General features: G+C 38.9%; 1 protein-coding gene across 2 annotated transcripts; it reads left to right on the forward strand.

The window, feature by feature from the left end:
* The first annotated feature begins 12022 nt into the window (after positions 1-12022).
* On the forward strand, positions 12023-15652 carry LOC126714491 (uncharacterized). Of its 2 annotated transcripts, none has more exons than XM_050414659.1 (6): positions 12023-12590; positions 12685-12765; positions 13281-13401; positions 13584-13886; positions 14966-15031; positions 15242-15390. In XM_050414659.1, exons 1-6 carry the CDS (start codon positions 12400-12402, stop codon positions 15245-15247), a joined length of 768 nt encoding a protein of 255 aa, XP_050270616.1. In that variant the 5' UTR covers positions 12023-12399; the 3' UTR covers positions 15248-15390. The 2 variants fall into 2 exon arrangements, with proteins under 2 accessions (XP_050270616.1, XP_050270615.1); XM_050414658.1 differs by having other exon boundaries at positions 12025-12590; positions 15261-15652.
* The last annotated feature ends 8075 nt before the right edge of the window (positions 15653-23727 follow it).

Consider the following 23727-nt stretch of genomic DNA (forward strand, 5'->3'; position numbering starts at 1 on the left):
CTACAATATTTTCAAAACAAATTCTAGGTAGTGGGTTGTTATTATGGGCAACAAAGTAATTTTGATTGTGGATTAAAATTAGAACCAGTAACAGTTTACCACCTAAGATTTTTTTTTGAAAATATTGTGAATGTAACACTTCTCTTAAAAAAGTATCAAAAATTAATAATAATAATAAGATTTTGATGTGTCATAGGCTCATAGCTATCTTGTGTTAGTTTTGAAGTTATTGTCATCTAAAATTTTAGGTTAAATTACTAAGTTTATTCTCCAACCATTGGAAAATGATCAACTTGATCTCTTAAATATTAATTGTATGATTTGTATCAATTTAGACTACAATTTTCAAAATCAAGTAAATGCCATCCTTAATCTTCTCTTCATTTAAATTTTAACAAAATTACTAGTTGGAATTGAGATGATTTATAAATTTTACAATTTCCGTAATAACCTTTGAACTGTACTTTGAGTTAATTTTGTTCAATTTTAAGTGAATATGAATTTTTTTTTTTTAATAAATAAAATCTTAGAATAAAAATTGATTTGATTTTGAAAGTTTAGGGACTAAATTTACACAAGTATATTTGAAGATTGAATTGACACAATTAATAATCGAGGGAGTAATTCTTTTAGTAGATACGATAGATTTTAAAACCTATAGTATCTGTTTCATAATGATTTTTCTTTACCAACAAGTTAAGAGACCAATGAATTTTATTTTATTTTGTGTATGGGATTTAAATCCCTTATTCTAGGACCAAAAATTTTATCAATTTAATTAATTGAAACCACAATTGAAGGACTTTTTTTTTTTTTTTTGGAGAAAATGTTAGAAATTTTATTCACAAAACTTAAAAAAAGAGGGGGGGGGGGGGGGGGGGGGGGGGAATGTACATCATTTGTTGAAGCAACAACAAAGCAAGAGGGGGTATGTTATCCAAACAAATATTAACATTAGAACAAGACCCGTTTGCCATCAATCTAGCCACTCTATTCCCATCTCTATGCACAAAAGCAAACTCCAAGCAACAATAGTTATAAGAAGCAACTAGATCTCTTCAAGCAGATGACTATACAAGACCGTTGGGTAGTGGCCATATTACATGATTCAAACAAACTCAAGATCATTAACTTTGAAAAGAAAAACCAAACTAACGGAAAATTTAAAAAAAAAAAAAAAAAAAAAACATATTAGAAAGAAGAAAGACAAAGAACAAAATCGTGAAGAAAAATGAATCCAAAAGAAACAAAATGGAATCAAGAAGTTCTGTAATTAGAGGGAATTGAATGATCATGGTTTGTGTACATCAACAAGATAAGAAACTCTTCAAATTGCTACTTAGAACGAGAGATATTCTTGAAAAAGATGACTTTGATAAGAATTTTTGGTAAAATAGACATGCTAACTAAAATTGAGAAATAGGAATGACAAGAAGTCAGGCATGGAGTAGTTTTTTTATTCCTTGCCCATGCCCCACACTAGCTTCAAGGCAGGTTTTTTTCCCGCCTTTTACTAGCAGGCGAGTATCCATCTTGCCACATCAAATTTTTTTTTTACATATGCAATTTATTAAAAGTTTGAATACATTAAATCAAACTCATAAAACTTTTTTTTTAAACAAGTTATAATATTACAAAACATTCTCAAAACATAACAATACAACAATTCAAGTATTTAGAGACACAAAAATAATTCAAACATAACAATACAATAATTTAAATTTATAAACAATTTAAATCTTAAAACATAAAAATATATATTCAACAATACATTAAAAAAATCATAAATTTAAAGTTTGAAAGCTAAAAAAGCATATATATAACCTAAATCCTATAAAAATATTATTTAATTGTTTAAATATAGACGAGGTGAGTATGAAGAAAAATGTTAATTCCCATCCCCATCTCATTTGCTATGCAAGGTGGGTAAAACCCATTTAGTAAGTGCAAGTGAGACAGGTACCCACAAGGGTAGGTTTAAGTTGTCAACCTATTGAAAGAGGGGTAAGAGGAAATTCAAACCAAGGGTTCAAATCCTCCCAATTATTGAAATTCATTTAAAATAAAATAAAATAAATTTTAAAAAGGCAAAAAGCTAAGGGGACCGTTTCACACACACCAAAGGCCTACTCATACAATCAAGGTCAGCCCTAGACATTTTGGGCCTAAGGCGAGAACTAAAATGAAACCTTTTTTTTATTCTTATGTATTAATTAAATTAATATTTATTTAATATTTTTATATTATAATATATTTCATTTAAAATCTAATTTTCTTTCTACTAATAAATCTCTTAATTTTGTGTCAATATTTTCCAATTACCTGGATCATAAATATTTGAAGGAATATAATTCAACATGTCATTATTATTTTCATTTTCTTCTAGTTGAACATCATTATGGTGAATTTGTTCATTTGTGACATTTTCATCATTATTTTCATTTTCTTCTAAATTCTTTTGAAGTTCATTATCAAGATTTGTTGTATTGCAAAATTGAACATCATTGTTATCTTGCAATTGTATCATTTCATTATCTTCTAACTCTTTTTGGTAAATTTCTTGCCCATTTGTGATATTTTCATCTAAATTTTGTGTTATATTTTATTTATTACTAATAACAAATTTATTTATTGATCATTTTTTAGACTCAATTAATTTTTCTTTTTCTTTTTTTATGTTTTTTATATCCAAATGCATATTTTCTAGTAGACATGTAAGAGCACGATTTGTTTAACGGCCCAAGATTGACGTTGGGCTCACATGCAAAGGGCCCCAACAATATGATTTGTAGAGAGTGGGCTTGAAAGGCATGACCTTGAGCACAGGTGAACGGTTTGATCGTGGCGTCTATGGGAATTCTTGTACGGGCGGGTCTGGCTTGACTCGCTAGGCCCTCCCATTCGTGAGAGTTCCAGGCCCCGTCCTCGGACGCTGTCCCCCTCTTTTATACTCATGTTTGTTTTCCTCTTTAGAGTCCACGTGTAAGTTTCACTTTTCTGGGGTGCAGACCTAGCCTGTCAACCCATACCCAGTATGGTTTGGGGTCGTTGGGAAAGTTAAAGGGTATGGTTTAAAGTATGGACTTGTCAGATACAGGGTTTGGTATTATGATGTTGGTAGCTTTTCCCTTACCCTGCCCCTGAACTTAGTTTCTCCTTTTCTTCAGGCATTTCGTGAGGTGCCGAGCAAGGGGTCGTCCTCGGCAATGGCTCTTCTCGGCTTGGGCCCTAAGCCCTGGGCCCCCATGTAGAGTGGGACTGGGCCACGAATTCACTAGCCCCACAATAGCCCCTCAAAATCCTGCTGCCCGACTTTTAGTTGGGGATGAGGATTTTGATAATGCTGGGCCCACATCACATCTAACTCAGATTATGTACTTTTTGATGTTTGGGATTTTCCCTTTACATAGGAGATGCACTGGATTAAGAGGCATTACTTTAGTCTTTAGTCACGCGGTGCCCTTTGACGTTTCAGTGTTCGAGATGCGCCTTCACGAGAATCCTTTAATCTTATGGTTGCAGGTGGCGTTGGGAATTGAGCCGAAACCATTTTGTCTGTAGCGTTCCTTGGAACTCTGCGTGAATTAAATGCCACCTCCTTGTCTTTTAAATAAATAGGATAGGAGGTTGCTCCACTTACACACAAATCCTTCAGTTTCCTCCCAAACCATAATCCTTCAGCCATAATCACAGCTTCCATATCCGGTGTTATCCACCCTTAGTATAATATGTTTGAGGCGCGGGTTGGGGTGAAAGAACTCCCTCCGCCACAGAGGCGTCGGATCCTTCCGAGACTCAAGGTAGCGTGGTCTGGGCAAGGGAGGCACAGATTCAAGAAAATACTCCGTCTTGACAAAGGGGGAAATGGTGTTTCTCCTTCTTTTAGTCAAAATCCGAAGCAGGTACTGGTCACACCAGATTCTTGGTGCATCAGAAGTGAAGTTTTCCGCCATCAGCGCCGTCTGCCTTGTCGCAGGCAAATTTTTGTGTAGGCTCCTCAACTTCCGGTTCCCGGCACCTTTTCTTCAACGGTGTGGGCCTCAAGTTGGGTTCCCTGCACCTTTTCTTCAGCTGCGCTAGCCTGAAGCTGGGCTCTCTACACCTTTTCTTCAATGGTGCAGGCCCCACGTTGGGTTCTTTTGCTGCCTGAGTTATGGGCATGTAAAAGTGTTGATGAATGGTTTTCCTTGAACAAAGTCTTGAAGCAGCAGCCAACCTCTCCTCTGTACTAGCTCCTCGGCTTTATCTTATTCTCTTGTATCTTTCTTTTCGATTATGTAGTTAGCTTTAATATAAGCTGATTCCAACTTTTCATTGTACGCTGTACTATTTCTTTGTTTTAATAAAAGGGGAATTTATTTACTTGTTTTGAATATTTTTCTTTTTTGCAACACTACTTTGTGAATAGGTGTGCTCCATGTGTGTTTTTCTTCAATGATACTTAGAGCAGGAAACCTTGAAATATAATCCAACTAATTCTAATTTACCGACATTACCAGGCATAATAACGATAATTCACAGTAAATTAAACTTAGGAAACTAACCGAGATAACAGCTGAATATTCTGTAATAAGTGCGAGGAAACCGTCCGAGAACGATAAACTCTAAATAATTCATCCGAGGGGGTAACCGAGCAGTAAGGGACTCCAATTGTGTTTTTGGTAACATATTGCTCTATATTGCATCAATCCCTTTGGTACTGAGGATCCGAGAGCAGACTTGAGAATCCATGCAGTTTAGGAATTAACCAAATTGTTAATGGAGAGTTCTCCTCGGATAGATTCTAAGGTCCATGTAATGTAGTTTTTCTTTTAAGTACTTGGCTTCCCCATAGGCTTGAGTCCGAGGACCATGTAAGGCCTTAGTTCTATCCAAAACTTGTGATTTTTCTTTTAAGTACTTGGTTTCCCCATAGGCTTGAGTCCGAGGACCATGCAAGGCCTTGGTTCTGTCCAAAACTTGTGATTTTTCTTGTAAGTAGTTGGTTTCCCCAGAGGCTTGAGTCCGAGGACCATGCAAGGCCTTGCTTCTGTCCAAAACTTGTGATTTTTCTTGTAAGTAGTTGGTTTCTCCAGAGGCTTGAGTCCGAGGACCATGCAAGGCCTTGGTTCTGTCCAAAACTTGTAATTTTTCTTTTGCGTATTTGGTTTCCCCATAGGCTTGAGTCCGAGAACCATGCAAGGCCTTGGTTCTGTCCAAAACTTGTGATTTTTCTTGTAAGTAGTTGGTTTCCCCAGAGGCTTGAGTCCGAGGACCATGCAAGGCCTTGGTTCTGTCCAAAACTTGTGATTTTTCTTTTGCGTATTTGGTTTCCCCATAGGCTTGAGTCCGAGGACCATGCAGGGCCTTGGTTCTGTCCAAAACTTATGATTTTTCTTGTAAGTAGTTGGTTTCCCCAGAGGCTTGAGTCCGAGGACCATGCAAGGCCTTGGTTCTGTCCAAAACTTGTGATTTTTCTTTTGCGTATTTGGTTTCCCCATAGGCTTGAGTCCGAGGACCATGCAGGGCCTTGGTTCTGTCCAAAACTTATGATTTTTCTTGTAAGTAGTTGGTTTCCCCAAAGGCTTGAGTCCGAGGACCATGCAAGGCCTTGGTTCTGTCCAAAACTTGTGATTTTTCTTTTGCGTATTTGGTTTCCCCATAGGCTTGAGTCCGAGGACCATGCAGGGCCTTGGTTCTGTCCAAAACTTGGGATTTTTCTTGTAAGTAGTTGGTTTCCCCAGAGGCTTGAGTCTGAGGACCATGCAAGGCCTTGGTTCTGTCCAAAACTTGGGATTTTTCTTGTAAGTAGTTGGTTTCCCCAGAGGCTTGAGTCCGAGGACCATGCAAGGCCTTGGTTCTGTCCAAAACTTGTGATTTTTCTTGTAAGTAGTTGGTTTCCCCAGAGGCTTGAGTCCGAGGACCATGCAAGGCCTTGGTTCTGTCCAAAACTTGTGATTTTTCTTGTAAGTAGTTGGTTTCCCTAGAAGCTTGAGTCCGAGGACCATGCAAGGTCTTGGTTCTGTCCAAAACTTGTGATTTTTCTTGTAAGTAGTTGGTTTCCCCATAGGCTTGAGTCCGAGAACCATGCAGGGCCTTGGTTCTGTCCAAAACTTGTGATTTTTCTTGTAAGTAGTTGGTTTCCCCAGAAGCTTGAGTCCGAGGACCATGCAAGGCCTTGGTTCTGTCCAAAACTTGTGATTTTTCTTGTAAATAGTTGGTTTCCCCAGAGGCTTGAGTCCGAGGACCATGCAAGGTCTTGGTTCTGTCCAAAACTTGTGATTTTTCTTGTAAGTAGTTGGTTTCCCCTGAGGCTTGAGTCCGAGGACCATGCAAGGCCTTTGTTCTGTCCAAAACTTGTGATTTTTCTTGTAAGTAGTTGGTTTCCCCAGAGGCTTGAGTCCGAGGACCATGCAAGACCTTGGTTCTGTCCAAAACTTGTGATTTTTCTTTTGAGTATTTGGTTTCCCCATAGGCTTGAGTCCGAAGACCATGCAAGGTCTTGGTTCTGTCCAAAACTTGTGATTTTTCTTGTAAGTAGTTGGTTTCCCCATAGGCTTGAGTCCGAGGACCATGCAGGGCATTGGTTCTGTCCAAAACTTGTGATTTTTCTTGTAAGTAGTTGGTTTCCCCAGAGGCTTGAGTCCGAGGACCATGCAAGGTCTTGGTTCTGTCCAAAACTTGTGATTTTTCTTGTAAGTAGTTGGTTTCCCCTGAGGCTTGAGTCCGAGGACCATGCAAGGCCTTTGTTCTGTCCAAAACTTGTGATTTTTCTTGTAAATAGTTGGTTTCCCCAGAGGCTTGAGTCCGAGGACCATGCAAGGTCTTGGTTCTGTCCAAAACTTGTGATTTTTCTTGTAAGTAGTTGGTTTCCCCTGAGGCTTGAGTCCGAGGACCATGCAAGGCCTTTGTTCTGTCCAAAACTTGTGATTTTTCTTGTAAGTAGTTGGTTTCCCCAGAGGCTTGAGTCCGAGGACCATGCAAGACCTTGGTTCTGTCCAAAACTTGTGATTTTTCTTTTGAGTATTTGGTTTCCCCATAGGCTTGAGTCCGAAGACCATGCAAGGCCTTGGTTCTGTCCAAAACTTGTGATTTTTCTTGTAAGTAGTTGGTTTCCCCAGAGGCTTGAGTCCGAAGACCATGCAAGGCCTTGGTTCTGTCCAAAACTTGTGATTTTTCTTTTGCGTATTTGGTTTCCCCATAGGCTTGAGTCCGAGGACCATGCAGGGCCTTGGTTCTGTCCAAAACTTGTGATTTTTCTTGTAAGTAGTTGGTTTCCCCAGAGGCTTGAGTCCGAGGACCATGCAAGGCCTTAGTTCTGTCCAAAACTTGTGATTTTTCTTGTAAATAGTTGGTTTCCCCAGAGGCTTGAGTCCGAGGACCATGCAAGGTCTTGGTTCTGTCCAAAACTTGTGATTTTTCTTGTAAGTAGTTGGTTTCCCCTGAGGCTTGAGTCCGAGGACCATGCAAGGCCTTTGTTCTGTCCAAAACTTGTGATTTTTCTTGTAAGTAGTTGGTTTCCCCAGAGGCTTGAGTCCGAGGACCATGCAAGACCTTGGTTCTGTCCAAAACTTGTGATTTTTCTTTTGAGTATTTGGTTTCCCCATAGGCTTGAGTCCGAAGACCATGCAAGGCCTTGGTTCTGTCCAAAACTTGTGATTTTTCTTGTAAGTAGTTGGTTTCCCCAGAGGCTTGAGTCCGAGGACCATGCAAGGCCTTGGTTCTGTCCAAAACTTGTGATTTTTCTTTTGCGTATTTGGTTTCCCCATAGGCTTGAGTCCGAGGACCATGCAGGGCCTTGGTTCTGTCCAAAACTTGTGATTTTTCTTGTAAGTAGTTGGTTTCCCCAGAGGCTTGAGTCCGAGGACCATGCAAGGCCTTGGTTCTGTCCAAAACTTGTGATTTTTCTTGTAAGTAGTTGGTTTCCCCAGAGGCTTGAGTCCGAGGACCATGCAAGGCCTTGGTTCTGTCCAAAACTTGTGATTTTTCTTGTAAGTAGTTGGTTTCCCCAGAAGCTTGAGTCCGAGGACCATGCAAGGTCTTGGTTCTGTCCAAAACTTGGGATTTTTCTTGTAAGTAGTTGGTTTCCCCAGAGGCTTGAGTCTGAGGACCATGCAAGGCCTTGGTTCTGTCCAAAACTTGGGATTTTTCTTGTAAGTAGTTGGTTTCCCCAGAGGCTTGAGTCCGAGGACCATGCAAGGCCTTGGTTCTGTCCAAAACTTGTGATTTTTCTTGTAAGTAGTTGGTTTCCCCAGAGGCTTGAGTCCGAGGACCATGCAAGGCCTTGGTTCTGTCCAAAACTTGTGATTTTTCTTGTAAGTAGTTGGTTTCCCTAGAAGCTTGAGTCCGAGGACCATGCAAGGTCTTGGTTCTGTCCAAAACTTGTGATTTTTCTTGTAAGTAGTTGGTTTCCCCATAGGCTTGAGTCCGAGGACCATGCAGGGCCTTGGTTCTGTCCAAAACTTGTGATTTTTCTTGTAAGTAGTTGGTTTCCCCAGAAGCTTGAGTCCGAGGACCATGCAAGGTCTTGGTTCTGTCCAAAACTTGTGATTTTTCTTGTAAGTAGTTGGTTTCCCCATAGGCTTGAGTCCGAGGACCATGCAGGGCCTTGGTTCTGTCCAAAACTTGTGATTTTTCTTGTAAGTAGTTGGTTTCCCCAGAAGCTTGAGTCCGAGGACCATGCAAGGCCTTGGTTCTGTCCAAAACTTGTGATTTTTCTTGTAAATAGTTGGTTTCCCCAGAGGCTTGAGTCCGAGGACCATGCAAGGTCTTGGTTCTGTCCAAAACTTGTGATTTTTCTTGTAAGTAGTTGGTTTCCCCTGAGGCTTGAGTCCGAGGACCATGCAAGGCCTTTGTTCTGTCCAAAACTTGTGATTTTTCTTGTAAGTAGTTGGTTTCCCCAGAAGCTTGAGTCCGAGGACCATGCAAGACCTTGGTTCTGTCCAAAACTTGTGATTTTTCTTTTGAGTATTTGGTTTCCCCATAGGCTTGAGTCCGAAGACCATGCAAGGCCTTGGTTCTGTCCAAAACTTGTGATTTTTCTTGTAAGTAGTTGGTTTCCCCAGAGGCTTGAGTCCGAAGACCATGCAAGGCCTTGGTTCTGTCCAAAACTTGTGATTTTTCTTTTGCGTATTTGGTTTCCCCATAGGCTTGAGTCCGAGGACCATGCAGGGCCTTGGTTCTGTCCAAAACTTGTGATTTTTCTTGTAAGTAGTTGGTTTCCCCAGAGGCTTGAGTCCGAGGACCATGCAAGGCCTTGGTTCTGTCCAAAACTTGTGATTTTTCTTGTAAGTAGTTGGTTTCCCCAGAGGCTTGAGTCCGAGGACCATGCAAGGCCTTGGTTCTGTCCAAAACTTGTGATTTTTCTTGTAAGTAGTTGGTTTCCCCAGAAGCTTGAGTCCGAGGACCATGCAAGGTCTTGGTTCTGTCCAAAACTTGTGATTTTTCTTGTAAGTAGTTGGTTTCCCCAGAGGCTTGAGTCCGAGGACCATGCAAGGCCTTGGTTCTGTCCAAAACTTGTGATTTTTCTTGTAAATAGTTGGTTTCCCCAGAGGCTTGAGTCCGAGGACCATGCAAGGTCTTGGTTCTGTCCAAAACTTGTGATTTTTCTTGTAAGTAGTTGGTTTCCCCAGAGGCTTGAGTCCGAGGACCATGCAAGGCCTTTGTTCTGTCCAAAACTTGTGATTTTTCTTGTAAGTAGTTGGTTTCCCCAGAGGCTTGAGTCCGAGGACCATGCAAGGCCTTGGTTCTGTCCAAAACTTGTGATTTTTCTTTTGACTATTTGGTTTCCCCATAGGCTTGAGTCCGAAGACCATGCAAGGCCTTGGTTCTGTCCAAAACTTGTGATTTTTCTTGTAAGTAGTTGGTTTCCCCAGAGGCTTGAGTCCGAAGACCATGCAAGGCCTTGGTTCTGTCCAAAACTTGTGATTTTTCTTTTGCGTATTTGGTTTCCCCATAGGCTTGAGTCCGAGGACCATGCAGGGCCTTGGTTCTGTCCAAAACTTGTGATTTTTCTTGTAAGTAGTTGGTTTCCCCAGAGGCTTGAGTCCGAGGACCATGCAAGGCCTTGGTTCTGTCCAAAACTTGTGATTTTTCTTGTAAGTAGTTGGTTTCCCCAGAGGCTTGAGTCCGAGGACCATGCAAGGCCTTGGTTCTGTCCAAAACTTGTGATTTTTCTTGTAAGTAGTTGGTTTCCCCAGAAGCTTGAGTCCGAGGACCATGCAAGGCCTTGGTTCTGTCCAAAACTTGTGATTTTTCTTGTAAGTAGTTGGTTTCCCCAGAGGCTTAAGTCCGAGGACCATGCAAGGCCTTGGTTCTGTCCAAAACTTGTGATTTTTCTTGTAAGTAGTTGGTTTCCCTAGAAGCTTGAGTCCGAGGACCATGCAAGGTCTTGGTTCTGTCCAAAACTTGTGATTTTTCTTGTAAGTAGTTGGTTTCCCCAGAGGCTTGAGTCCGAGGACCATGCAAGGCCTTGGTTCTGTCCAAAACTTGTAGTCATTCATTTATTTATTTATTTTCCGAATGTTAGCTCCTCGAACAAGGTAGGGGGAGCTAGCTTGATGTTTGAAGCCCCTAGAATTGCCCATGCCATTGGCACTGCGAGGCGTAGCCCCTAGTGGAAATCTATGTCGGAGCAACAACAGCACGTCGCTGGAAATGGAGGAACTTTCACAGACATTTGCCTGACAGAGGCTCAACTCCACCACCACCTGCGCCAATGCGCAAGCCTTTCCCACAGACGGCGCCAATTGTAAGAGCACGATTTGTTTAACGGCCCAAGATTGACGTTGGGCTCACATGCAAAGGGCCCCAACAATATGATTTGTAGAGAGTGGGCTTGAAAGGCATGACCTTGGGCACAAGTGAACGGTTTGATCGTGGCGTTTATGGGAATTCTTGTATGGGCGGGTCTGGCTTGACTCGCTAGGCCCTCCCATTCGTGAGAGTTCCAGGCCCTGTCCTCGGACGCTGTCCCCCCCTTTTATACTCATGTTTGTTTTCCTTTTTGGAGTCCACGTGTAAGTTTCACTTTTCTGGGGTGCAGACCTGTCCTGTCAACCCATACCCAGTATGGTTTGGGGTCGTTGGGAAAGTTAAAGGGTATGGTTTAAAGTATGGACTTGTCAAATACATGGTTTGGTATTATGATGTTGGTAGTTTTTCCCTTACCCTGCCCCTAAACTTAGTTTCTCCTTTTCTTCAGGCATTTCGTGAGGTGCCGAGTAAGGGGTCATCCTCGGCAATGGCTCTCCTCGGCTTGGGCCCTAAGCCCTGAGCCCCCATGTAGAGTGGGACTGGGCCGCGAATTCACTAGCCCCACAAGACATTTTTAATCAAACAATATATTTATAAAGACTAAAATAAAAAATAACTTTCAAGTGTAGAACAAACGAGAAATAGAACCTGATTTATATAAAAAGTATTATTGTAATTTCACCGAATAATAACAAGTTTTTAGCTATCTCAACCTGCATAAATAAAGATTTATTCATTATATTACCAATAACTAATATATATATATATATATATATATATATATATATATATATAAACACAAGATTTAAAAAAAAATAACACAACACTGTACAAGCCCAGCGCCCCAGCTCAGCCAAGAAGATGTCTGCCAAGAAGGCACCCACGAAAAACATAAAACAAATCCTATTGCACCTATAACACACCCAAAAAAAAAAAAAAAGAAGAAGCTTGAAGGCCCAAACATGGTGAAACGTTTCAGCCCACTGCCCAGAGAAAGCTTAAGTCTTTAACAAATCTAAAGAGGAGTCTAGTGAAAGGCAAAAAATCAGAAATCCCAAATACCTCAAAAGTCAAAACTCAAAACCCATTCAGCCATTCTTAAGTTCTGCAGAATCAAAACCCAAACGCAGCAGCGGGAAAAAAAAAAAAAAAAAGATGAGATCGCAGGAAGCTTGGTCTAGGGCCGGCCCTGACAGTGGGAGTGGAGAGAAAGAATGAGAGAGGCGGAGAGCAAGAGTTGAAAGAAAAAAGAAGAGCAAGAATGAGAAAAAGAATGGTAAAATTTTTAGGAATTTGAGATTTTTTATCCGTTTTGATTATTGATTGTTTTGTGTTTAATTTCTTAGACCAGATTTGTCGTTTATTTTGTTGAATTTTGGTTTGTCTAGAAGATAATGATGTTATTTTTGGGACAATTTTTTTTATTTAGACCAAGAAATTTTTTTGGGCTTGCAATGTTTAACCGGGTATAACAGAAATTTTGTTTTTTGGTTAAAGCCCGAATTGAAATTTACCCAAAATAAAAAGCCCAAAAACCCTTAAACCCTAAGAAAATTAGAAGTACAGTAGAACACACCACACCCACCGCCTTGTTCTCGTTGAAACCAAAACAAAACCTCCACACCCGAAGACAGAGCCTCCTCCTCGAATTTGAAAAAAGGAAAGATGAGAGTGAAAAAGCAGAAGCGACATAGGAAGAGTGTGAGGTTCTACACAGCATGCTTTGGGTTCAGACAGCCATTCAAGGTCTTATGTGACGGTACTTTTGTTCACCACCTCGTTTCCCATGCCATTAAACCTGCGGACAATGCCCTCTCCAACATTCTGTCTGCCCCTGTCAAACTCTTCACTACCAAGTATTTCTTCTTCTTCTTCTTCTTCTTCTTCATTTCTTTAATGTTTGAGTTTTTTTATTATTTCATTAAACCCCCCCTATTTGTTTTTACTTAGGTGTGTTATTGCTGAGTTAAAGGGACTTGGCATCTCTTATTCTGAATCTCTTCAGGCTGCTCATCTCCTTGCTCCTGCCAGGTCACCTCTCTCTCTCTTTTCATTTAATGGCTTGAAGAACAAATGGCTATAAATGTGGCCAACTCTGATTAATCTGTTGAGGATTTCTAGCCGACCCCAGAAAATTTGGGTCTAAGGTTTTGTTGTTGTATTTAATGGCTTAAAGAACAAATGACTTTGGATAGTATAGAATAGAGGAAAATAATAAATGTGGCAGACTGACTAAATAATTTGGACTAAGATTTTTTTTTTTTTTTTTTTATTATTATTATTATTTTATTGTTGTTGTTTTTGTTATATTTAATGGCTTAAAGAACAAATGACTTTGAATAGTATAGAAATGGAGGAAAATAATAAATGTGGCCGACTCTAACTAATCTGTTGAGGATTCATAGTTGACCCCAAATAATTTGGGACTAAGATTTTTTTGTTGTTGAATTTATTGCTTAAACTTTAGTTTGTCATGTTTCTATAAGGACTTTTTTTCTTTTTTCTTTTTTTGGTTTTTCTTATTTGGAATCAAACTTGTATGACAGATGTGATCATGAGAATAGTACAAGTGCTGATGCTTGCATCAAGGATATTATTGGACAAAATAATTCCGAACACTTCTTTGTTGCTTCTCAAGACGTTGATTTGCGGAAGAGTTTGCAGGAGGTTAGTCTGTTTTGTTTTCTGTTTGACCCGATAGCTTGCTTGATGTTTTAATTTATTGTTATTGATTTATTATCTATTTGAATTCTTATGCTTTTTTTTTTATTTTTTTGATGCGCACAATGCAAGTATAGAAATGTGCTCTTTATATGCTTTGATTTATCACATTGTCTATTCAATTGCAGATTCCAGGTGTTCCGGTCATATATGGTTTAAGAAAAGCCCTTTTCTTAGAGCCTCCATCTTCATTTCAACGGGAATTTGTCAAAAACTCTGAAGAAAAACGCATGCATATGACTGAGTTGGAATATAAGATGTTACGGAAGAGGAAGAATAGGTCGGCTGATGAGGAAACAAATGATTCTCCCGATGAAAATGATGATTCAGAGGATGACAACAATGGGATGGGGATTGTAACAAAGCCAAAAACTGCAAGAAAAGGAATAGATGTGAAGGATAAAGTTCAATTTAAGAGAAAGAGGGCAAAGGTTATCATCCACGCTCATTTCCTTTTTGTTTTTCTTGATTGCTTCAAGCTTGTTTCTTGTTGATTAATATTCCTTACATTCTCACTTGTCTGTGCATCTTAAACTTGATTTGAAATGTTAAAATTATTGTAGACATAGACCCTTCAAAACCTAGAGTTGGCATGGAGGTTCTAAAGAAGGATAGGAAGTTTATCACAGGGCATTCATGGTGTTAATATGAAGAGCCTTGTTGAGTGCTTCATCTAGAGATAGAGCTTTTGATAAACTGGTATTTGAAAAATATTTGTCAACCCAAAATGATGAAGGTATCTTAAATTATTACTCAGCTGAATAATTTCTAGAACTTTATGTAGCTATATTGGGGGTATATATCTTGATTGTACCTTACGAGCTGCTACCATCCTTGATTCTTCAGAGTAAAGATACTTGTACTTGTATCTGATGTGTGGTATAATCTAATTTAGCTAATCATATAAAAATAATATACTTTGCAGTTTGTGCTAAAAGATGCATAGCTGAGCTGGAAGTGCATAAAAACCTTATATAACCATGCTCAAGTACAAATCTCAAATGACAAACATGATTGTTGAGAAATGATATTATTATAAAGCATTGTCAATTTTTGAGCACATTGTCATGATAAGCTAGCCGATGCCAAAGTTTTGGGACTAAGGCTTTGTTGTTGGCGTTGTCATAATAAAGCCAATTTCTACTTGTTCTAATGCACTGTTCTACCTACGTAGGTCATCAATTTCTCACTACCTCTCAAATTTTGAAAGGTGCTTAGGATTAAAAATAGCAAGAAATTATTTTCTTATTTTGGGATAGAAAATGAACAGTGCTTGTATAAGATCATTTAATTAGAATCATGTAACAGGATATTTGAGACCAGATTTATAGAGAACTGTTTCAACTTTCTAATATCACCATTAACTCTTACAGCTCAATCTGTTTGACATTAATTATGTCAGTAAAAATTGAATTGACTGTGGTGTTTTGAATGTTGCTATAAAATGGACCTTTTCTTTTTCATAATTGTCATTGATGCTAATGGGCTTACGCTATCTTGAAAATTGCAGGGCCCAAACCCACTTTCATGCAAGAAGAAGAAGAGCCAAGACAAACCAAATCTTGTTCCAGAGAGGGTGAGCTTTGCATTATGATTTTTTAATGCTTCTACACTTTATTTTTAATGTTTCTGTGTAAAAAAAAAAAAAACTTTATTCTCTTTTTGTGCTTAATTTCTTGTTTATGATAGGTAAAGAAGTATTGAGCTTCCACTATTTGGATTTTGCTAGGCTGAAGAAAAATACTACTTTCTTGATTTTTTTTTTAACTCACTCCTGTGATTGAAGCATTGAAGTTTCAATACAGGAAAAGACAGATGGCGAAAATTCTATGAGATCCAGGGGCAGGCAAAGGAAGAGAACACGCAAAGGAAAAAAGATAGATGGGTTAGTGTCAATACTTTCAACGGCGGATCTCCCTTAGGGCCAAGGGGGGCCATGTTTGTTGTCCCCGCTAAGTTTTGAAAATATGCTTTATCCTTACAAGGGACAAGGGTCCCTCTTTCTATATTTATAGTTTGGCTCTCCAAGTTTCATAGAGAACTTACAATTGGCTCTAGAGCTACACATATCCTTTCTTCTCTTATTATTACTATTTTTTAAATGAAACATAGAAATGTTGGGTAACTTTGAGATTATGTTCTTGTCACAGAGTATGAATCTTACTTACAAGGTTAAATGTTTGTGGATTTTAGTCTATTTTTCCCCTCTTTCCTTTAAAGCTTCCTTAAGTAATGTTAATGAAAACTTATGCCTTTTTCACTATTGCCTTGGCCTCCTTTTTCTTGAAGGGGTTATTCAAACCACTTACATTCCACATCATGAAATTCATAGAGAAATATTTGGGGATGTTGAGAACTCACTTCCTTTCCTTGATGATTCACCTCTCTCCCATGTATTGCTCCTTTCTTCGTCGTAACACTCAATTTTGGTACTACTTATAGAGCCTCATCAATAATAATTCGCCACTGTCAGTTTTAAGCCTTGATGGGGCTTGCAACAATCCACATGATTGGTTTCTTACTTTCTTCTTTTCTCTGCAATATTTTCATCCGGAGTGGGGCTTGTAATTGCATACCTTTTTATGACTTGAGGTGTTTCCACAATCTTCTCTACAATATGTTTATTTTAGTCTCTGCATTTGGATTGGCAGTGGAAACTACTTTGTTATCATGATTCTTTGGACTCCATACCTTCCTCTTTTCTTACTCTGTACCTTACCCACATTTACTTACAGAGTGGCCTAGATTCCATAAATTGTTAGCATAGAGATTAATGAGGCTTACTCGCCCCACTGGCTACATGACTGAGACAGGTTGGGTCCAGTACGCAATTGGGAGTCTCTTGATCTTGATTTAGATTGGTATTTTGCTCAAAAATATCAAGTAGCTGCATTCCTGATTGCCGTTTACATAAGATCAAACATTCAGCTCTGACAACATTATCCTTGCATCTCAAATCACCAAATTTAATAAGATATAAGCCATTCTCAAGAGAGAATACCTCCACTGAACCATATAGACTCCATAGTGCCACAATGGTTTTCTTGACCAGTGTAGAAGGAAGAGGTTAACCTTGAAATTGGCCTACTTAATTGGCTTCCCACTTACATGTGCCCTTCTCAACTGCCTCCTTTGGTGGTCTGACTGCCACAGTTCCTTTGATCTTCTATGGAGCATGGTACTCTAACTGCAAGATTTCTCTCTGTTCTGTCTGGACTAAGGTTCTTCAATCCTGTATGTATGGGCACTGTATCCTATCCATCTACCTCCACATTTATATAATCTCTATCCATAACAAATCTTTCCGAGCTTCCAGACCTGATGATTCCAAGGCCTCACCCTCTTTAACGTTTCCCCTTGATGCTTCTCCAATGGAGAATTTCACATGATATTCGTCATTCCGAACTGCTTCCATCTCATACTTTCTTTCAATGGATTATCTTTTATTGCTTGAGCTGTGATGAGTCTTTAGATGGGTTCCCGGACCGTCCACGTCCCCTACCATGACTTCCCTCCTCGTCATGTCACATGTACAAGAAAGCTTAATCTTCAAAAATCATAATGTCGAACCGTGAGCTATGCCATTCCACCTCAAAATCAATTGGTGATAAGGAAGACACACTTAAATCTTTTATGGCATTTGACATCACACCACACGGGCCTATTTTTAGAGTGGTTATAGGAAGTCAAATTGTGGTCCTCTAAAACATAAGATGCCAGACTAACCTAGAGGGAAATAGAAAGCAATTGTCTTACTTCAGTTGCGTTATTTTTTATTCTCAGTTGAAGAGATCTTGAAAAGTTACAAAGAAATCTTCAATGAAATGCAATTCACATATAAGTACTAGCTAATGTGATTCAAGCTCTCTCCTTCTCGTAGATATGCCTTATACTGTTGTACATCCATATTCTACCGTTTGTCTTGTTCTCTCTACTATTTTTCGAACCTTTGAGGTTAGAGGCCTTCAATTCTATGAAGACAATGTGTGAGATGCAAGTTTATTCGACTTCCGCCATTCTCACCATTATGATATGGGATATTGTTCTATAACATACACATACAAGATTGTTCATATTTTCTCCAAAAGAAAGGATTTATTGGAGGCTAAACTTTGCACTTTGAGCAAAACATGAAGGCGAGAGGTATAATTCCATACAGAACTTTCTACTGAAGGAAAGCACAAAGAGAACAATAGGTTATATCACCAAGAAAGTGGTATTTTGCCGAACTCCTCAACCCAACTTCGACAGCAAAGATTATTGGTTTATATTAACCACAATGATTGAGATCTGGGCAAAACGTGACGCAAGAGAATATGGGGTTGTGGAACTGGAACTTATGAAACCAATTATAAATAATTTTTTTGGTGTTGGTGCTGCACTGTTCCTTACTATTTTTGCAATCATCTTTGCGTGGTTCGTAATTCCGTATAGCTACAATCTAAACTGATGTTCTGAATTCTGACTCATTTATCTTCATAGTTATAGTGGGAGCCTAACTTCTCTCAAGAATTATGACAATTTGATCATTCTCATAAATTATGATGATTTGATCAGGAAAGAAGTGAGTTTTCCATATTCTTTTGACTTCAAGACGGAGAGACAGGTGGTGAAGTAACATCCATCTTTATATTAAGAGTTATTCCAAGACCAACATTTACCACACTATGGCGGCAGTAACTAGCTATTTATCACTTTCATATATACTTATCACTTTCACATATATCCAACACTCATATTATGTCACATCAAAATTGTGGCAAAGTTGTGGCACAAAAGGTCGTGTACTAAATTTTCTCTTATATTAGTAAATTTTATTATAAACTAACACCCCATTTTATTCCAAGTGGGCCCTTTCCTAGACCTTGATTTTGCAATGAGCGCTTTAGCTGTACTTATTAGTCCTTAAGAGCATCAGCATTGAAGAATGTTACTCTATCTTATTTTACCATCCCAAAAAGCTACTTTATCAATTATACCATACCATTTTATAATACATCTTATATTCAAAAACTCTATTATTTTACTTTTTCATTAAAATATTATTTTTAATCTTTCTTTATTATTTCTTTCACATCATCACTTTTTTTCAGTTAAGGATCTGATTCCAACGGAAAAGGGGTGGAATAAAATATATATATATATATATATATATATATTTTTTTTTTTTTATCATAGTGCTACAGTACAATTCTAAACTTAGAATTGTACTGTAGCACTATTGCAAAAATTTTTGCAATAGTAAGGTATACCATTTTTTGATGCAAAGGTTTTTGAGCTATGAAATGCCAAAAAGGCCTTAGATATAGCATTAGCATTCTTCAATGCTAATGCTCTAAGCCTATTATTACCACAATTGGAAGTGACATGTTTTGCCTTGTATATTCAGCTAGTTGATATTTTGGAATTAATATCCGTCTTTGTGTTGAAAGTTGTGGAGTGTCATCTTTGTAATGTATAATTATCTATCAAAATCTGGCCAAGTCTTCCATCAAAAAATAAAAATCTGGCAAGTCTTGCCTTCACTTTTTGGCCTCCAATCACAGCTGCTCACATTTATGTTACCACTCTGTTCTAGCTAGTGCCCGTTTGGCATTGTTGTAAGAACTAATAAGTAGAACTTTACCCATAAAGCTTTAATAATAGAGTTCTTGTCAAATGAGCTTTTACTGAAAAGCTCTTAGGGTTTTGAGTGTTTGACCAATTATAGTAAACAGTGTTTTAAAGTTTTACATTGTGACATCCTTTGTGGTACCTATCATGCCTGATGTTTGTGGATCCAACCTCCCTTTCCCCACTATCTATCAATCAAGAAAGAAATTTTTTGGATTTACTCCAAATTTTATAGTCTTTTAAAGTTGTTTTCAGCTTTAAGGGTCCCCTTAATGTTCTTTAACAATTGCCATTTTCAACTTAAGAGCTTAACCCTTAAGCACTTCTCTACCCCTCATTCCTCACCAACTTCGAAAGTTCTGAAATACATGATAATCAGATAATATATATTGGATTCACTTTTTCCTTCCTACTTTTGACTGTTGCACCACTTCCTTTTGTATGCAATACCATGTCAACCAACTATAGGTCTATAAACAACTATTAAATAGACATGGTTGACTTCTTTTTCTTCTTCTTTCTCCTTTATTTTAGGGTTAGTAGTGACTAGTGAGTACCGACAGGGTTGACTTCACCTCTACCTTGGCCAAGAGTTTTTAGTCTTGCCACTTTTTGGTGGGGTTTTTGACTTTTTTTGCCTTTCCACAAGGAAAAGATGATGCAATGGTAGGATATTCTTTTTCCATGTGGAAAACCATCGCAGATGTGAATACAGAACATAGATAGTGACATGCACCAAAGCCCTATTTTTCAGTGTTGTTTTAGGAACCTTTATTTACTTACATTCCCTAATATTTTGTGCTTTCACTCATTATGCTTGTCGCACTACTGACCCCACCCCACCCCACCCATGTCTATCATGGATGTACGGCAGCCAAATAAATCTTCCATGTCTATCATGGCTCATGTGCCCTTAATGTTGATAATATAAATCTTGTTAGGAAGCACTAATGGTTAGTCCTCCCATTTAGAGACAACCCTCAAAATCTTGTTTTAGCATGAAAAAGGAGATCCAAGTGTTATTAGTATTTAGTAAGTATGGTCCATCCATGTCAATTTTGATCCATTCAAAACCATTTAAAAATTGACCACTTTTCCAACCCAAACCAACCCTACACCCCCAATTTTTTCAGACACTCTCATAGGTACACAAGATTAGTGGTCTACTCCTTCCCTGATTCCATTTTCTTTCTTCGAACTACCAAATTCATAACACATCCCTTTCAAAAGATTAGGTATAACACTTGGCGTGCACATGGTCCTGGTCTGTGTTCATCCAGCATTTTTAAGATGAAAAAACAAAAAGGTGGTCTAGTTGCATTTTGCTTATTCTTTTTCAGTTAACAAAAGGAAATTGGAGAAAAGTAATACAAAATTTTATATGAGTTTCAAGCAGAGTGTATGGTTCTTGCCCAGTTTTTGATGAGCCTGAAGCAAACAGGCCCCATTCGATAAGTATGTGAAGGCCAATTTATAAATATTACCAGTTTTTTAAAAACAAAGGATAAAGTACCTGAAGAACTTGGGCCTTCCTTAATTTTATCGAATGTTTATTAGTCATGGTATGCTACTTCTTTCTCTAAATATTTTCGAGAATTCATGAAAGAAACTAATGAAATGGAAAAGATTTAAATATTCATCTCTCTTTTATTTGAATGTTTGGAAAGAAAAATAAAATGGAAAGTAACAATGAAAATCAATTATTTTAATACCCTAATTTTCTTTCAAGCATTTAAGAAAGAAAATGAGGGTATTATGAGGCTTTCAATAAAATTTATTAAAACCCATTCGCTCTATTTCCTTACGGTTTGTTTTGGATTAAAGGAACAGGAATGGATGAAATGGAAAAGAATATTTAATTCTCTTATTTGGAAGTTTAAAAATAGTATATTCCATTCCATTCTTATAAGCTAATATTTTTTAAAAAAAAACAAATGGCATAATAGTAATGTTTAGGCATGTGCATTAACCCACTCAATCCACCCAATTCGTCTGACCCATTCTATCTTGCACTCACCACATGAGTAGGACATTGATTTTCAAGCAAGTTGGGTGAGTTTAACTATTAAAACGAATGATACTTTCACAACATATTCGTAAGCATATACAACGACATGGGTATGGTACTCATACATTTTTTTTTTCTTTTAAGAAAAAATTTAGAGAGTACTCATAGCTTAAGACATGTGTTCTTTGATTTATGGAAAAGTGGATCACTTCTAATGATTTTCTTCAATGGTTTCTAGAAGTTGCAAGGGGGTGGGCTGTGCTAGTGGTATTGGGCTGCCTCCTGCTGCACTAAGCCCAAGTTTTCTGGATAAGAGAGTCGGGACCGGCCCAACTTCAGTTTAAGTTGGTCCGGCTTGTGCGTAAACTAGGCCAAATCTGCCAGGGACGTGCTCACGGCAGGCGAAACTATTTCAAACAAATTGTGGCAGGCAGACATAATAATAATAAAATAAACAGAAAATATCTAGCCACTTTTAATGGGGAATTGACCGAATAGCCCTTAACATCAATTAAAATAACAACACTATTTGTTTTCCTTTTACGGAAGAGAAGGAAAAAGAATAACAGAGAAACATCAAATGTTTATAATCATGGGTTAAATGGAATACTGGAGGAATTCGACCAGAAATTCAATCCGCAGGAGCAGAGCCACAAAGGGGAGAACGTACCTCCTCAAAGCAGTCAATCTCTCAGGAAAGAATCCTGCCGTAGAGGTTAACAGCCCTGAGGGAAACGGGCCTGAGTAGTTTTCTGCGTAGGTACCTTCGAATTTTTTCTTACAAAGGGCCGGATTTCATGAGGGAGAGAAGGGATTGATCTATCGATGCATGCCTACCTTTCTAACTCTCACTATTTCTTTCTTTTTTCTCCCTATGTTTTCCTTTTTTATTTCTTTTAAGTTTTCTATTTTCTTCTCTAAGTTCTGTTCCTTCTTTCCTGTTCACGACAAGACCCTCCTTTTATAGTGCCTGCCGTGACCCGATTTTACTGTTTTAACCCTTAATTCCCTTTGTCTGGTTTGGGTGTACTGGCCGACCATCACTGTACCATCTGTGTGTCGCCCTTCCATCACCAGACAAGGAAGAGTATTTTGTTTGCTAGTCTGCCGTGGCACCCTTTCCTGCCACGGTCTGGGTTATTCTCTCTCCCTGTCCCTCATGGCATGCACCTAATGGTTCCAACTCAGCTTGCCTCCTTTGCGTAGTAAGCCATCCCAGTAGGACACCTCCCCGAAAAAGCCTAAGCCAGAACCATAAAAATAGATTTTTCCCCTCTCTCCACCACCAAACCATGCCCTCTGATCCTTTGATCCCCCGACCTCACCATGCTATGTATTGGCTGGGTACAGGCTGGTGGTGCCTGAGCCTTGCGCGTGCCTCCATTCCATATGTGTCCAAAACTTGCCTGCTGCCCATTCGTCTGCCGTGATCTAGAGGCTCGTCGTCCGTATTTTTTGACTTCTTATGTGGGCTATTCTTTGTTTTCCCGCTCCATTCAAGAGCTGGGCTTTATCTGATGATGGGCCTTACATTTCTTTGGCCCATTCCTTGGTTTCATTTATTTCTTGCAATGTCATACTGTTATTCCTGCTGTAATAACTTTAATCCTGCTGGGCCTCTCTTGGGCCAGCCATTTATTCCTTCTCTCAGTGGCTTGGCATGGCCACTGTTTTGCTTTTACTTATGGGCTCCTATGTCCCTTTGCGCTTTCCTTTGAGCATCCTTGGCCCGTTTGCTTTCTTTGGGCTTCCTTGGCCCGTTTGCTTTCTTTGAGCTTCCTCGGCCCTTTTGCTAATTCCACACTCCCATGGGCTTTTTACAAACTTCATTGGGCTTCCCTGACCCAATAACCTTATTCTCATCCTTGGGGTTTATGGGCCTGCCATAAACCCCTTACTTTATTAGTTTGCATTACCTTGGGCCTGCAGCAACCCTTTCTCGCTTTTCTACCTCATACACTGCCCATGGGATGCTATTTCTTTCTTTCCGGGCTTCTTTGAGCCCACTTGCCTCTTCAAGACCCATTTGTTTATTTCTTGGGCCTGTGATCCATTATTCCTACCACTTGAACCTAATGGTTTTGCTGTCTACTTCGTCAATTCTTTGTTGCCCTTGTTATTAAGCTTTCTTTCTCACAAATGGCCCTCAACATTTAGCCTCCTAAACATATGAAACGTTCCTACGGTTCATATGTGAATGAAAAGGCGTTTCTGCCCTTCTCTCTTCTCAGCTTTTTCTTCTTCTCTTTTTTTCGCGGGTCTTTTTTAAGTTGTGGACCCCTTCTTATATATATATATATATATATATTTTCCTTCCTACTGCGAATAGGGTTGTCTCTTCGAATTTCCTAGTTTGGTAGTTATTTTCTAAGCAGAGCCACCGCTTCATTAACTTCATCCCATTTTGATGGCTGACCCGTCACCTTCCTTCGTGCCGTTATTAATGACCTGGGTATTAAAGGAAGAATCCTTCTGCACTTTAAACACAAACTCCTTCTTTTCCAAGAACATATACTCTCCGTCTCTTACTCTTCACTATCTTTTCCCCTTCAAACATCCGTACCCATCTTCTCCGACTAAAACCTCTCACCACGTCGTCGGTGAAAAGCCAAGGCTCTTCCCGCCGCAAAGGGAAGGCAATCGCTTCCGAC

Source organism: Quercus robur, chromosome 2, assembly GCF_932294415.1.
Source record: "Quercus robur chromosome 2, dhQueRobu3.1, whole genome shotgun sequence".
In the NCBI taxonomy this organism is placed as follows: Eukaryota; Viridiplantae; Streptophyta; class Magnoliopsida; order Fagales; family Fagaceae; genus Quercus; species Quercus robur.

Bases quoted from the DNA above. Each gene is read 5' to 3' on its own strand.
- LOC126714491 (XM_050414658.1), top strand. From the start codon at position 12,400: ATGAGAGTGAAAAAGCAGAAGCGACATAGGAAGAGTGTGAGGTTCTAC. The intron at 12,766-13,280 runs GTCACCTCTCTC...CTTGTATGACAG, and splicing joins CATCTCCTTGCTCCTGCCAG to ATGTGATCATGAGAATAGTA. The intron at 13,402-13,583 runs GTTAGTCTGTTT...ATTCAATTGCAG, and splicing joins TGCGGAAGAGTTTGCAGGAG to ATTCCAGGTGTTCCGGTCAT.